The sequence below is a fragment of the Stylophora pistillata genome, chromosome 8 (assembly GCF_964205215.1).
Source record: "Stylophora pistillata chromosome 8, jaStyPist1.2, whole genome shotgun sequence".
Classification (NCBI taxonomy): domain Eukaryota; kingdom Metazoa; phylum Cnidaria; class Anthozoa; order Scleractinia; family Pocilloporidae; genus Stylophora; species Stylophora pistillata.
The window spans coordinates 6367501-6384579 of NC_142526.1; the positions used below are offsets into that span (position 1 = coordinate 6367501).

Sequence of the window (17079 nt, forward strand, 5' to 3'; positions counted from 1 at the left end):
GCATTGAGCAGCCTTACTAAGTCCATAATCTTTATCGGCAAAGGAATCGCAAAAGCGGTAGAAGACAGTCATAGTAAAAAGAGAAATAAATAAACGGCCCTCGTAGGTTTATCATGTGCTACAAACACAGTTGGCTTTCTTTCCCAGTTCTTGAAATAAACAAATCATTCTTGGATCTTATTAAAGTGAAATGTTTTGGTTATGCAACGAATCCTTTATCAGCCAAGCCGGCTGTTGGGTCAAGAAGCCGCTGGATAATAGCTTCTTTGGCGTTCTTAATGAACCGATGACCAACCATGGGGGAAAAAGAACTGGGCGAATATCTAGCCTTCTTCCCCTCACCCTTGGACAAGAACACAAATTTATTTGCATTCACTATTGACAGGATACGTTTTTCTTTCAGTTTCCAACTTCTGGTTTCTCTAATTAAACGACCAGGAAACTGAACGAGGCACGAGTTTGTTTATAAAGGTGAGCCGTCTTTCTCTTATAGTTCTATGGCTTCCGCCCATTATTTTCACTTTTCTTGAAAGAACTCACGTTTTTATTCTGTCAGAAAATAAAAGGAAAATTTAACAGGTTTCACTGTCTGCTCAAAATAAGCCCATGTGGTGATCGAAAAATAATACAAAAATTTTCTGTGACGGATATCAAATACTCAACTCAATGAATCCAAAAGCGAAGTTTTAAATCCGAGATGCTTTTGATACAGTTTATCTGAATTGCGCGCTACTGACACATCAGCAAAAGGCATGGGGGGGGGGGGGGGGGGGCTGGAGGGGCAATCAGTGTTAATATGAACCAGTTTGAAATTGTTTGTTTATCGTTTTGCCATCAAAAGGAAGATGGAGGATTTTGGAGATCATATCATTTTTCGGGGGAGGATCAGACAATTAATTGTCTATGACAGAGGGGGGGATTAAGAACGGTTCTGAGGAAGAACAGCACATACCCGAAAAAAATTGATCTAAGCACCCCTCCCTACATAGGTTGGGTCTAAAAGTTACATGTTTTCGTAAATTTTGCATCGCGATTTGTCAAGAATCAGTGTTGTTTATGCACAATTTATTAGCTATGGAAAAACGAAGAGAGAAAAGTAATGTTGCACTCGCACTTACAAGCACTCGTGGAAAGTGAGCACTGTCTAAACTTTTGCAGAGAGATAGCTACCAAGAGTCATCATCTAATTTAGTTATTTAAGTTTTCTGTATTTTAACCTGTTGATTTTTTTTGCCATTTCAGGAAGGTATTTGGTCAAACAAAAAGGAGTACGTGATGACTAACACGCGTGAAATCCTACAGAAGATCAGGATAGGCTTAGATGTTGCCACATATCTTCTAAACACTGATCGTGGTATACAAGCCGCTCATTTGTGTTATGAATGTTTAGTCTTACTCAACAATTTAGGCTTTGATATGAACGGACTGGATGTCTCTGAGGTAATATTCAATGCGTACTACGCAATCTCCGGTTACACAAACGCAGTACGATACACCAACAAACTTATCGCCATGTTCCACAATACTACAAACTCAATTATTGAACTGGGAGACAAATACAAAAGACAAAGTAGGCTTGCAGAAGCCAAGGAACTTTTTCAAGGCGCACTTGCCATCGCAAAATCAATTGGCGACGGAATTGGAGAAGCAGTGACTTATGGAAGGCTAGGACTCCTTTTTGAATCACTCGGTAAATATCAGAAGGCTAAAGAATATCACGAGAAAGCTCTTGCTATCGCAACAGAAATTGGCCATAGGAAAGGGGAAGGGGCATGTAATGGGAATCTTGGAACTGTGTTTCAATCACTCGGTGAATATCAGAAGGCTAAAGAATATGACGAGAAAGCTCTTGCTATCGCAACAGAAATTGGCGACAGGGAAGGAGAAGGGGTATGTAATGGGAACCTTGGAACTGTGTTTAAATCACTCGGTGAATATCAGAAGGCTAAAGAATATCACGAGAAAGCTCTTGCTATCGCAACAGAAACTGGCCATAGGAAAGGGGAAGGGGCATGTAATGGGAACCTTGGAACTGTGTTTCAATCACTCGGTGAATATCAGAAGGCTAAAGAATATTACGAGAAAGCTCTTGCTATCGCAACAGAAATTGGCGATAGGGAAGGAGAAGGGGCATGTAATGGGAACCTTGGAACTGTGTTTCAATCACTCGGTGAATATCAGAAGGCTAAAGAATATGACGAGAAAGCTCTTGCTATCGCAACAGAAATTGGCGACAGGAAAGGAGAAGGGACATGGTATGGGAACCTTGGAACTGTGTTTCAATCACTCGGTGAATATCAGAAGGCTAAAGAATATGACGAGAAAGCTCTTGCTATCGCAACAGAAATTGGCGACAGGGAAAGAGAAGGGACAAGTTATGGGAGCCTTGGAGCTGTGTTTCAATCACTCGGTGAATATCAGAAGGCTAAAGAATATTACGAGAAAGCTCTTGCTATCGCAACAGAAATTGGCGACAGGGAAGGAGAAGGGACAAGGTATGGGAGCCTTGGAACTTTGTTTCGATCACTCGGTGAATATCAGAAGGCTAAAGAATATGACGAGAAAGCTCTTGCTATCGCAACAGAAATTGGCGACAGGAAAGGAGAAGGGACAAGGTATTGGAGCCTTGGAACTGTGTTTCAATCACTCGGTGAATATCAGAAGGCTAAAGAATATCACGAGAAAGCTCTTGCTATCGCAACAGAAATTGGCGATAGGGAAGGAGAAGGGACACGATATGGGAACCTTGGAACTGTGTTTGAATCACTCGGTGAATATCAGAAGGCTAAAGAATATGACGAGAAAGCTCTTGCTATCGCAACAGAAATTGGCGACAGGCAAGGAGAAGGGGCATGTAATGGGAACCTTGGAACTGTGTTTCAATCACTCGGTGAATATCAGAAGGCTAAAGAATATTACGAGAAAGCTCTTGCTATCGCAACAGAAATTGGCGACAGGAAAGGAGAAGGGACATGGTATGGGAACCTTGGAACTGTGTTTCAATCACTCGGTGAATATCAGAAGGCTAAAGAATATGACGAGAAAGCTCTTGCTATCGCAACAGAAATTGGCGACAGGGAAGGAGAAGGGACAAGGTATGGGAACCTTGGAACTGTGTTTCAATCACTCGGTGAATATCAGACGGCTAAAGAATATTACGAGAAAGCTCTTGCTATCGCAACAGAAATTGGCCATAGGGAAAGAGAACAGACAGGGTATGGGAACCTTGGAACTGTGTTTCAATCGCTCGGTGAATATCAGAAGGCTAAAGAATATTACGAGAAAGCTCTTGCTATCGCAACAGAAATTGGCCATAGGGAAGGAGAAGAGACAGGGTATGGGAACCTTGGAACTGTGTTTCAATCGCTCGGTGAATATCAGAAGGCTAAAGAATATTACGAGAAAGCTCTTGCTATCGCAACAGAAATTGGCCATAGGGAAGGAGAAGAGACAGGGTATGGGAACCTTGGAACTGTGTTTCAATCGCTCGGTGAATATCAGAAGGCTAAAGAATATTACGAGAAAGCTCTTGCTATCGTAACAGAAATTGGCGATAGGAAAGGAGAAGGGGCAGGGTATGGGAAGCTTGGAAATGTGTTTCAATCACTCGGTGAATATCAGAAGGCTAAAGAATATAACGAGAAAGCTCTTGCTATCGCAACAGAAATTGGCGATAGGAAAGGAGAAGGGGCAGGGTATGGGAAGCTTGGAAATGTGTTTCAGTCACTCGGTGAATACCAGAAGGCTAAAGAATATAACGAGAAAGCTCTTGCTATCGCAACAGAAATTGGCGATAGGAAAGGAGAAGGGGCAGGGTATGGGAACCTTGGAACTGTGTTTCAATCACTCGGTGAATATCAGAAGGCTAAAGAATATCACGAGAAAGCTCTTGCTATCGCAACAGAAATTGGCGACAGGAAAGGAGAAGGGAGAGAGTATGCGGATCTTGGAGCTGTGTTTCAATCACTTCGTAAACATAAGGAGGCTAAGGAACATTTTGACAAAGCACTCGCCATCAGTATAGAAACTGGCGGAAGAGAGAGGGAAGCGTACTGGTACAGGAACCTGGCAATTCTGTTAGGATCGTTTCATGACTACCAGAAAGCTAGAGAGTTACTCGAGAAAGGGCTTGCTATCACCATCAATACTGGCGATAGACAACCACAAGGTGTAATTTATTTAGACCTTGGGCACGTGTCCCTATCGCTTGGCAATTACTACGAATCGGAAAAATACTTTGAGAAAGCGCACTTGATGAGCAGCGGAATTGGAGACAATATGACTGACTTTCACAGCCTTCTCGGAATCGCTCAGTTAAAGAAATCGGAATCAAAGCTTGAGGAGGCAATGGTGTATCTACGTCAAAGTATTGAAATTTTTGAAAAGTTGCGAAATTTTCTCAAAGAAAACGACGAATTTAAAACATGTCTCTTAGAAAACCACGGTAATTCCCCCTACGAGTTGCTCAGTCGCATGCTGTGTGCCACCGGAAGTGTGCGAGACTCTCTTAATGTGGAGGAGCTAAGACGCGCTAGAGGCCTCGCAGAATTATTGGCTGATAAACTCCCAATTGAAAGCCACATCTCAGCTGATTCAACATCTCGGCCAAGGATCGAAAGCATTGTGAGTCAAGAGAGCAATTGCGCTGTTTTGTACATTTCATATTGTGAGCGGCATGTTCATCTGTGGGTTTTAAAAGCAAATGGAGACATTGACTATCGAGTGAGCTCCGTAATAAAAATTGACACACTCATGGCTGCATGCGTTTGCGATGTGGAGGAAATTTTTAAAGAAAGTGCCTCCAGTTTCGGCATTTCACGTGACCAGAACTGCGAGGATCGATCTTTGGGTGACGATATCGTCATATCTCCTCAAGAAGAGAGCCGAGCAACCTCGCAAGGAGACGAACTCAAACGCAACGAAATGATTCTTCAACTGTGTTATGACCAGCTTATTGCTCCTGTCAAAGATTTCCTAACAGAGCCTGAAGTCATCATTGTGCCTGAGAAGTGTTCGTACCGAGTCCCTTTTGCTGCCTTGCGGGATGAGACAGTGGGAAAGTATTTTTCAGAAACCCACAGAATCCGCATCGTCCCTTCTCTGACGACTCTCGGCATCATTCAGGAATGTCCGAGGGACTATCACAGTCAGTCTGGTGCACTGGTAGTGGGTGATCCTTTGGCTGGTGAAGTGCAGTATAAAGGAGGTACCCTGAAATTGACACCATTGTTGGGTGCACGAAAGGAAGCGGAGATGGTTGGCCGACTCCTGGGTGTTCAGCCTCTGTAAGGAGAGCACGCAACAAAGCAGGCGGTACTTCACGCACTTCATTCAGTGAGCCTGATACATCTTGCCGCCCATGGTAATGCCGAGAGAGGGGAGATTGCCCTGTCCCCCAATTGCACCACTAAAATTATTCCACAAGAAGAAGACTACCTTTTGACAATGTCCGACATTTCAAAGGTGAAGCTGCGAGCTAAACTGGTCGTACTTAGCTGTTGTCACAGTGGGCGTGGAACGTTTAAACAAGAGGGAGTCATTGGAATAGCTCGGGCTTTCCTAGGATCTGGTGCGCGTTCAGTGTTAGTGGCATCGTGGGCCATACAAGACGACGCAACAGAGCAGCTTATGAGTCATTTCTACCAACACCTGGCTGCTGGAGAAAGTGCCAGTGAATCTCTTCACCAGGCCATCAAATGGTTGAGAGGCAACGGCTTCACCGAACCTGCCCAATGGGCTCCGTTTGTGCTGATGGGAGACAACGTGACATTCGACTTGAAAAAAATAAGGTAAGCTTGTTTTTGAGTAATTTTTTGTAATCGACATAACCCATTTAAGCTTGTGAAAATAAACAGGAGCCTGCCTTTTTCTTTAATTAGAAAAACGTCTGCAACTACGAGGTTTTATTTTATGACGGCACATGTTGACGGTTTCTTAACCCTTTAACTCCTAGAAGTGATCAACATCTAACTTCCCCCTATAATATCCATACATTATCCGGCAAACAAGTAATTACCTATCAGGTACAAGTTGTTCATGATCTAACACCAAATTCTCATCACAAATTTACAAGAAAAGGTGCAGCAACTAGATGGGAGAATTAAAAATCAGATCTTGGGAGTTAAATGGTTGACAAAAACAGGTTAAGATTCGGTGTAGTTTCTTAAGTGTGCAAGATGTTTACAATTGTGCCATTGGTGTAAAGATTGACAGGACAATGACCACAATCTGAGCGAAAATATAATAAATAAATAATGAATGAATTAATCGATAAATCAGTGAATACGGTGAGGAAGCTAACTTTTATGTCTATAACAAGTCTAATGACAACGACTGGGAGATTATGTAAACGTAAAAAAAAGCATTACACATCATTCTTAACTCAAAAGTTTTGTTTTAGGCAAAAAGAACTGACGAAGGACGAAAGTGACGGGGACAAGAAACCGAGTAGCGACTGATCCTTGACTCTCCCTCCCCTCCTGTTTACTGGAAGGAAAACTGGTATTTTTTTACACTAAAACTTTTTACTTTTCACTGCTCTTGTGGGTGCTTTTTTTACACGACCCAGCTGTCCAGCACGCGATGTCATTCGCCCAAAAGTTGTATTATGTTTGCCGGGGAGGAACAAAAATGAACAGATAATTGAAAAATCAAAAAATAGAAAATGTTGATTAAATTTTCCACGATGCGAAAATTATGGTACTGTTCTTTAAATTTGAGATTACAAAAAATCATTAACCTTTTTATTTTTTTAGGATATGATTCTAAATTTTACCCTCTAGCTGCCATAATTTTCTCTTTAAATTGATAAGGAGAACCAGCTCGGTAGTACGTAAGAAAAAAAACAAAAAAGAAGTCACTCTTAGATTGATAGGTGTGTATTCTGAACTGCCATTAGATACATAATGTGTTGATACTTTTTTATGAAGAGTTCATATGTAAATCACTTCAAGGAGTGAACGAGCGAAGGACATAGGCGAAGATATCTGGGTCGGAATGTTCAAAGCTGGTTTAAGATAACCCTGGGTTAGCGTGATATTTGATTTCAGATCTGAAAGCTTTAAAAGAAAGTTCAGTTTAACTGTTTTTGTCTACAATTTGACGATCGGATGCTCTAAAAAGAATAGGGAAAATTATCACCGAAAGGTTCTTGAATGATGAAATAGGGAAACCTGCATTAAAATTTAACGCTGGGTTAGTGCTAATCGGCCTTCGAACAACTGGACCCTGTTAATTTCTAGAACCTAAACTGTAATATAATAATAACAATACTAATGGTTTTGGCGATAGAGTGCTTTTGAATCGAGTGTTGTAAAACTGGAAGAAAGGAATCACAACGGCCAATCAGAAGAAAGGAAAATACCTTTGAGAGAACTCAAATTAAAAGCCGACCAATCATCCCAAAATGCGGGAAAAAGCGGGCGACCAAGTCGTAATTGTTTTTAGTTTAGCGCCTGATTGGTTCAGAGATTGGCGAGAGTTTTATCGACCAATCACAAAGCCAAGTAAGGCAAAAGCAGATCTGGAGCCAGCTAGGATTACTTTCGACACTCAACTGAACATTGCTCTATCACATTATCATTATCCTTAAAATTTATTTCTCGGCTTTGAGACTCGCTGGAAGAGAGTCCCAAGCTGATGTTCTTGTTGTCTATGTCTTTTCTTCTGACAGAAGGTCTTACAACCAAAACGTTATTACTTTTTTTTGTTCTTGGAGTTTATTCTACTACAGTTGGTAATAATATCTAGACGATGGCTGTGATGGAAACCGGATTTCTAGGTTAAAAACACTCCGTCGAGGTGATTATTTTAGCTTCCAATCGTGCGACCTGAAGTAGGAATCAATTTTCTCGAACTTGCAAAAATGTTAGCCACACTTTGAAGGCATAAGTTCGTATATTGAACCTCAACTTAACAAGTTGTAATAATAGTTATGATAATAATGATAACAATCTTAAAAGCGATGGAGTGTCGTAAATCCAAAACCGAAGTAGTCACTAGAAAATACCTTTAAGAGACTTCAAAGCAAAACCAACCAAACTGCTTAAACCGCTGGAAAACGCGGGCGACCAAATCATGAATGTGTTTTACTTTTGTATCGGATTGGTTAAGAGATTGGTGCGAGTTTTCTGAGCCAATCAGAAAGCGGAAGTAAAGCAAAACAAAGCAATTCCGGATTTACTTTCGATACTCCAATGAAAATTGCTGCGATAGTGATCATAAATGAAACAAATAAAAACGAAAAAAGGCAATAGATTTGATTTTAAGCCTCACAGATTAAACAGAGCCGAAATAGTTTATCCAATTAATGATCATGATGAAAAGTAAAGAACCCAGAAGGGCGAATCTCTAGAAGATTTTAGGAGAAATTGAGGTATCAAGTGTAGCTTGACGTTTCCATTCAAGATCGTTGTAAGGGACACGAATTCTAAGCCATTTCTTTCAATGCAATCGATGGAGGAATTCTCTTAACTCTCTCACAGTACCAAAACCTCGCTCTGAAGTCATCACTGCACGAGACAAACGCTACTCCTGTTGGGGAGTGGGTGCTACAGAGAATGTGGTTGTTGTGACCTATGTCTTTTCATCTGATATAAGGTCTTACAACCAAAAATTTGGTAGTATTTTTGTCTCTTGGAATTCATTTTACGGCAATTATTAATGATGTCTAAACAATACTGTGATGAAAACCGGATTTCTAAGTTATAAACACACTTCGTAGAGATGATTTTGACTTTTACTATGAATCTTGAACTATCAATCAGTTTTTATCAATTTTGTCAAAATGTTACCCACACTTTGAAAACATAGGTTTATTTCTTGAACCTCTACTTAGATAGTTGTAATATGAGTAATGATAATAGTAATAATAATAATATTATTGCAAAAGCAATGTCAAGAGTGTCATAAAACCAAAACCGAAGTGTTCGAACTGTAAAAAGACGAATCTTGGCCACGGATCACAGATAAAGATATTGGTTTCTTACGTTTAGGCTAAGAGCAGCCCCCACTTTAGGCGAAGTCTGTGGCGCGAGTGAAGTTTTAGATCTCCCGCTGCGTGCTAACATTAACTTTTTTTCGCTGAGTTTTTTTTTTTACTCGCACGACGGACTTTACTGAAAAGGAGGGACCACTGGTAGTGTACTCACTTTGAGAAATAGAGGTTTCTCAAGCTTTTTTATATCATTTTCCTAATCAGTAGGAGCTCCTGTGATCAGATATTTCGTCAAGATTTTAGAAAATTTAAAGATAAGCTTAAACACGAAGGCGCGCTATAAAAGGAACCTTAGGTCCCACTGGACCATTTGTTAATCAACCGTCGTGATGTACAACTCTTAGAGTCAAGTGAGCTTGAGCTACAGCTACTCCAAACCAGTGAACAGCGAGCGCATTCCTCGAAATTGTTTTATGTCTTCATCACAATACAAGAACTCTTGAGATTTGTATTTCCATTCTCCAATGGAAACTGTCTTTATTTGTGGCGGTTAATTTGAGACCGAAGTAGGTGGTTCGCACGTTACCTCATGCCACCATGCGGTTCTGTCCTCGTGTACCGGTTCACAAGAGCCGATACAAAAGACCAAACAATACACAACAGCTAACCAACGACTCCTAAAGAAAGAAAGAACAATGGTAATTCCCGTGTGAACCGGTACACCAGGACAGAACCCCACCATGCTGGTGGAAGTAAACAATAGATATCTCATTAGCTCCTTTTGTTCGTCTACCAGCATTTAAATTTGACCCGCACACGTCAACGGTGAGTGACAAATGAGCCTAGGTCTTCCCAGGGAAGACTTCCTTATATAGCGCGCCTTCGTGTTTAAAGTATATTTTTTTCAATGTCTCCGGTTTCTGGATCTGAAAAATAACTTTGAAATAAATGATTTGCCTTAACTACTTTGTTGTTCGTGTGCGGCCTGCATAAACTGAGATTGTTCAGGAATTTCCATCGTTCTTGCCCCGGCTTATGAAAGTGAAATTTCAACCGCCTCTCGGTTAGCGCAATGGATAGAGCGCTGAACTGTTGTGCGGGAGGTCGAGAGTTCGAGCCCCGGCCGGACCAGCACTCAATATCTTAAAATAATTGAGAAGAATATGCTGCCTTTCTATAATATCAAGAAACGGTTAGATATTCTAGTCTTCTCGGATAGGGACGAATAAATGGAGGTCACGTCTTCTGGACGCTTAGGGGTAGGAGACGTTAATTTCCCACGCACGAGATTACTGTATGATGGTTGTCCTCCCCTGGGGTGGGTTGGATGGGTTACTGAGCCCGCAGTGATTGGCGGAAAGCTGTTGCGGTGTTCCTGCCTATCGGCAAATCTTCTAAATAAATAAATAAATAAATAAATTTCAAACCGCTCTCCCTCCTGCTCTTACCCTTTATATCTCTGTATTAACATCTATATTCTCCACACTGATCTCAGTACATTTCCTATGGTAACCACAAGGAGAATTTGTTTGACAATCAGGAGTTTCTAACAGTAGATTGGTGATCATTTCCATTATTCTCCTAACCTTTACATTTGATTCAAGGGCAGGGGCGTAGCCAGGATTTTTCAAAGGGGGGGGGGGGTCACAGAGGCTACTTACCACATTGACATGTCAACCTCCACACCGTGCATGTTTTACTTAATGTTACAGTTTTGGGATGAGCAGTGAGAGTATACTGGGCAGGCCAAGATATTGTCATGGCATTTTCACCCCCTGAATGTTGTAGGTTGTTTGCTTAAAAGAAGGCCTACCAAGGGGGGGCTCAGGGGCACCCCAGGACTCCCCTGGCTACGCCCTTCAAGGGTGATATTGTAAGGAGAAAGAAGCCTGTCAACTTTACGATCTAAAGGGTTAAAATAGGTTTTTTCACTCCTCTGCTACTTACCCGCCGTTTTAATTGAGCTTTGTTTAACTTCCTGAATGCCTGGAGCAGTCTACACCAACACAAGATGAAATAATGCCTCTCCACCATGGTGTGGCTGTTCAAATTTTGCGATGCACCGCATGGGTTATTGACTCCACCCAAGTTACAACGAATCGGGACACGTGTTATCATGTGCTGTAACAGCAAAACAGAAGACAAATTTCCGACATAATATTCATAATTATATGAACCATATGCCCCCCTCCCCAGATAATCCTTGAGAAAACCATAACGAAAGCTGTCGTGAGCCCGTCTGAAAAAGGGTCGTCCGACTCCAAACTCGCACGGCTCTTTTACATCTTCCGAGTTACAGAGAACAACGCAAGCCAGAAAGTGAAAGCGTTTTAAAGGTCAAAACCTTTTTGGTGAAACTCCAAATAGAAAAAAATTCAACAGGATACTCGTAATTCATTACCTCTATGTTCGAAGAGTCTCGAGTTTTCCTTTTCCTTACTATGAATTTCCTTTCATAGATTTCTACCTGTGTTTTTTGAAATTTTCTTTCACGCGAGATGATTAATGCATAAAAATTGCTGATGCGGAATATTGCACCTACAACTGATGAAGGAAGCCCTGTTAACCCTTTACACCCTCACATCATGATAGTATGCATATTCTCTAAACTGTTCTCAATACATTTCCTAACGAGCTGGCAAGGAGAATTTGGTCAACAATCAAGAGCTTTGTTATCATTTCCTTTATTCTCGTGACCTTAATGTGTGATTCAGCTGTGAAATTGTGAGGAGAAATTAGATGCTAGTCCCTCTTAGTGGTTAAAGAGTCAATTTTGTAATTCCGAATAGCAGGGAGACAATAGGAGTACATGTATATTGTCAGTTTTACAACATAAGGATCGTTGTCAACCTCACGCGACCCCAGAAATCAAAATGTATTGTAAATAAAACAAATTTATTTTCTTCTTAAGTTGGAAGTTGGAAGCGGCATCAATCATTTTGTTGTGAGTAAGGCAGTGGTTTTTTTGTAAGAAGTGAGGCATAATTTACCATCCAGGGAAGGGGGCGGGGAATTGTGGGGGGGGGGGTCCATGGTTTCGGGAAACAAGGGAAGAATGATAAAGGAGATAGCGTAGCTTTGTATTAATATATCTTGTGAAAGAACTACGTGCGTTTCAACGTTGGTGATTAACTTCTCTCTTCTGTCGGAGGTTTCTCCTTTAAGAAACAGAAATGAGGAAACAGAACGCAGAAGTTGTTATTATTTTACTGATCAGGGTCGTAATTTTTTCTGCAATCTGTTTTCCAGGAAATTTTTTTTCAGTTTCTTGATTCTAATTTCGTGTGTCATACGTTCAGAATTAACACCGAATAAAACACAATTTATTAGTTTTTTAATTGAATTTTTTTCACTCGTTTCTGAAAACTGAAATATTTTGGATCGAAACTTTGTGAAAAAAAATTTTGGGAGAGGATTCCCAATTTCAAACAAATTGATAAATCGAGATGGATTCGATTTTATTTTATCCTAATATATTGGTAATATATTGATAACTATTAGTCTGTCTTTCGAGATCAAGTCCTTTTTATTTCGTTTGTTATAAGTTAAGAATTAACTCTGAAAAAGACACGATTTATATATTTTTGTAGGGTAAGAGCATAAACAAGTTTGAGTATTATTCTTCTCTGGTCTCTGAAAACTGAAATTTTCGGATCGCAAGTCCGTGAAAAAATTTATTACAGAGGATTCCGAATTTCAAACAATCTCTTAAGTCGAGAAAGGTTTGATTTTTTCATCCCGGTATATTGGTAATTATTAAACACTGAATCATTGGATAATGCAATTCAAGACTTTTCATTGGCTTAGCCATTATGGTATATGAGCCAATATACCATAATGTACAAATATTGTAAGCGTACGCGTCAGCTTAAAATTAAAAGGAGCTAAAAAACTTAAGATTTGGTGAGATTTGTGTAATATCTTGGGGGCGTTTTTAATAAAACAATTATTCCACTCGCGCTTGTTGGATATGAGATGATTATGGCCAACGAGGCGCGTAGCGCCTCGTTGGCTATCTATCATCTCATATCCAACAAGCGCGAGTGGAATAATTTTAATTATTAACCCTTTCAGTCCAAATATTTCAGTCATAATTCTCCACACTGTCTGCCATATAATTGGTATGAAGTCAGTTAGGAGAATTTGGTACTAGGTCAACTGATACTCTCCTATTTGATACTTTTCTTTATTCTCATAACTTGTGTGCTTGATTTCATGTTGATATTGTTAGGAGAAATTCTGTCTTGATCACTCATGGGAGTTCAAGGGTTAATATGAGTTTTAAGATCAAGCTCAAACATTGTTGTGACACTGGCTATTTTCATAAATTTTTGTTTTGCAGGCACGCGGTTTCTTGATTTTGGTTTCATTCATCAGACGATCAGGATACTAAACTTGGAAACTTCTACGTTTTCCATTTGGTAAGCAGCTTGAATAAAATAATTCACAGACACTTTTTTTTAAATTCTAACAGACACTTGCTTATATTTGGTGACAGAGAATTCAAACGTGAAAGCAATCTTTGAAATGAGGTTCTCAATGTGGTAAACCGTTAGCCGTAAAACGACAAAACAATTTGCCGTTGAGCGTAGAAAGAGTAGCCATAAAAAATTTTTCGTTTATCACAACGGAAAGAAATTAACTGTTAGCCATAATATGCCTGAAATTCCAACCTTTAGCCGTAAAAGCCTCCAGCCCACTAATTGGAACTTTTTAAATCTGCTGACGATTTGTTCTTTCAGCGATCTGAATGATTTAACTGAGACTGACTATAATTTTTATTTAATCGATCAAATTAACATTTTGTTCTTCACTCGCGTGACTCTTGCTATTTGCATTCATAGGTCTTTCACAGGTTTTTATTTCAATTTCTTGCTTTTGAATTCTGAGGTCACGCGAATAACGCATCAAACTCGGCACGTGCCACGTGTCGAGTACAACGGTTTGATTGTAAGGTAAGCAGCCAATAAACACTAAAATTAAAAAAACATTTTTTCCTTTTTTAAACAATCCAGAGTAATTTTAAACTATGGAAACTTGTTTTAGTCAGTGATTGGAATGCAAGAGATCCAAACAGTCTCAGAAAAAGTGGGGAAAATTTTCCGTCGTAAAGTTTGACGCGAACAAAGATTTGTAAGCAAAATAAATTGGTTTTTGCCTTCCTTAAACCTTCACCTCCAAGGTCTCATAAGCATTTCTCCCTTCTTAGTCACATGCATTTCCTTTAAAAAAGTGTATAGAATTTGATGTTGGGTCAAGATCGCTTTCTTACCGCTGGGCAGTTTCTGTATTCTCATCACCTATTTGTATGATAATGTTTCGATATTAAAGAGGAGAAGCTATTTGTAACTTAACTCTGACAGGGTTAAATAAGGCGCAAGGCAAATCAATTTTTAAGAGCAAAAAAGTTATGATGTAAACAGCACGCACTCCAATACTTTTCTTCGTATTTTGTATGAAAAGAGTGAAGTGGTGATATTTATTTACCAATCAATCAATGCAAATCCCTACTTTGTATTAAAACTATTTGATATATAGCTGACACGTAAGCAAGATGAAGCGAAATGTTAGTTCTGATTGGCAAGGTGGAACCTTTTTTCCCGCTCGGGATCGCCCTCTTTGTTCCTGAGCAAGAAACAAAATTGTGTGGAACACCCTTACAAAGTTTATTATTTTTTGACAATGTCGGCGATGGAGTCGCAAAAGCGGTAGAGAACAGGCAGAACAAAAAAAAAAAAAAGTAAACAACTCTCGTAGGTTTAATGTGCTGCAAACACAGTTGGCTCTCTATGATAAAGAAATCATTCTTTAATTATTTGAAAGTAAAGTGGAATTTTTTTGTTGTATAACAAATCATTTATCGGCCAAGCCTGTTAGGCCAAGAAGGGCTGGATATTAGCCTCTCTGGCGTTCTTTGTGGACCACCACTTAGTCTCGATCATTACAAACGCAAAGAAAAACAACTCGCCGAATATCCAGCCTTCTTCACCTCACCCTTGGACAAGAACGCATATTTATTTGCATTCAATATTGACAGGATAAGTTTTTCTTTCAGTTTCCAACTTCTGGTTTTACGAATCAAACGACCAGGAAACTGAACGAGGCACGCGTTTGTTTATAAAGGTGAGCCGTCTCTCTCTTATAGTTCTATGGCTTCCGCCCATTATTTTCACTTTTCTTAAAAGAATTCACGTTTTTATTCTGTCAGAAAATATAAGAAAATTTAACAGGTTTCACTCTCTGCCCATGTGGTGGTTGAAAAATAATACAAACATTTTCTGTGACGGATATCAACTCAATGAATCCAAAAGCGGAGTTTTAAATCTGAGATGCTATTGATACATTTTATCTGAATTACGCGCAGATGAAACATCAGCAAAGGAGTCGGGGAGGGGAGGGGCAATCAATGTTCATATGAACCAGTTTTTATCGTTTTGCCATCCAAAGGAAGGTGGAGGATTCTGGAGATCACATCATTTTTAGAGGGGGGGGACGCTGGAGGATCAGACAATTAATTGTCTATGAGAGGGGGGATTAAGAAGGGTTCTGAGGAAGAACGGCACATACCCGAAATAAATTGACCTAAGCACCCCTTCCCCCATAGGTTTGGTCTAAAAGTTACGTGTTTTCTTATATTTTCCATCACAACTTGTCCAGAATCAGTGTTGTTTTATGCACAATTCATTAGCTATGGAAAAACGAAGAGAGAAAAGTAATGTTGCACTCGCACTAACAAGCATTCGTGGAAAGTGAGCACTGCCTAAACTTTCGCAGAGAGATAGCTACCAAGAGTCATCATCTAATTTAGTTATTTAAGTTTTCTGTATTTTAGCCTGTTGATTTTTCTTTCCATTTCAGGAAGTTATTTGGTCAAACCAAAAGAAGTACGTGATCACTAACACGAGTGAAATCCTACAGAAGATCAGGATAGGTTCAGATGTTGCCACATGTCTTCTAAACACTGATCGTGGTATACAAGCCGCTCATTTGTGTTATGAATGTTTAGTCTTACTCAACAATTTAGGCTTTGATATGAACGGACTGGATGTCTCTGAGGTAATATTCAATGCGTACTACGCAATCTCCGGTTACACAAACGCAGTACGATACACCAACAAACTTATCGCCATGTTCCACAATGCTGGAAAATCAATGATTGAACTGGGAGAAAAATATCAAAGACGAAGTAGGCTTGCAGAAGCCAAGGAACTTTTTGGAGGCGCACTTGCCATCGCAAAATCAATTGGCTACAGAATTGGAGAATCAGTGACTTGTGCATGGCTAGGACTTGTGTTTAAGTCACTCGGTGAATATCACAAGGCTAAAGAATATCACGAGAAAGCTCTTGCTATCGCAACCGAAATTGGCAACAAGGAGGGAGAAGGGGCATGTAATGGGAACCTTGGAAATGTGTTTAAGTAACTCGGTGAATATCAGAAGGCTAAAGAATATCACAAGAACGCTCTTGCTGTCGCAACAGAAATTGGCGATAGGAAAGGAGAAGGGAGAAGGTATGGGAACCTTGGAACTGTGTTTGAATCACTCGGTGAATATCAGAAGGCTAAAGAATATCACGAGAAAGCTCTTGCTATCGCAACAGAAATTGGCGATAGGGAAGGAGAAGGGACATGGCTTGGGAACCTTGGAAATGTGTTTGAATTACTCGGTGAATATCAGAAGGCTAAAGAATATCACGAGAAAGCTATTGCTATCGCAACAGAAATTGGCGACAGGGAAGGAGAAGGAACAAGGTATGGGAACCTTGGAACTGTGTTTGAATCACTCGGTGAATATCAGAAGGCTAAAGAATATAACGAGAAAGCTCTTGCTATCGCAACAAAAATTGGCGACAGGTATGGAGAAGGGACAAGGTATGGGAACCTTGGAAATGTGTTTAAATTACTCGGTGAATATCAGAAGGCTAAAGAATATTACGAAAAGCTCTTGCTATCGCAACAGAAATTGGTAACAGGAAAGGAGAGGGGACATGGTACGGGAACCTTGGAAATGTGTTTGAATCACTCGGTGAATATCAGAAGGCTAAAGAATATCACGAGAAAGCTCTTGCTATCGCAACAGAAATTGGCAACAGGAAAGGGGAAGGAGGTCTCTATGTGAGTCTTTGCGCTGCGTTTCTATCAGTT

General features: G+C 40.1%; 1 protein-coding gene across 1 annotated transcript; it reads left to right on the forward strand.

The window, feature by feature from the left end:
* Positions 1 to 209: 209 nt before the first annotated feature.
* LOC148724669 (uncharacterized) lies at positions 210 to 5788 on the forward strand. The gene is made up of 2 exons (XM_088729747.1): positions 210 to 471; positions 1243 to 5788. The coding sequence occupies exon 2, from the start codon at positions 1276 to 1278 to the stop codon at positions 5287 to 5289; it is 4014 nt and encodes a 1337-aa protein (XP_088585873.1). The 5' UTR covers positions 210 to 471; positions 1243 to 1275; the 3' UTR covers positions 5290 to 5788.
* The last annotated feature ends 11291 nt before the right edge of the window (positions 5789 to 17079 follow it).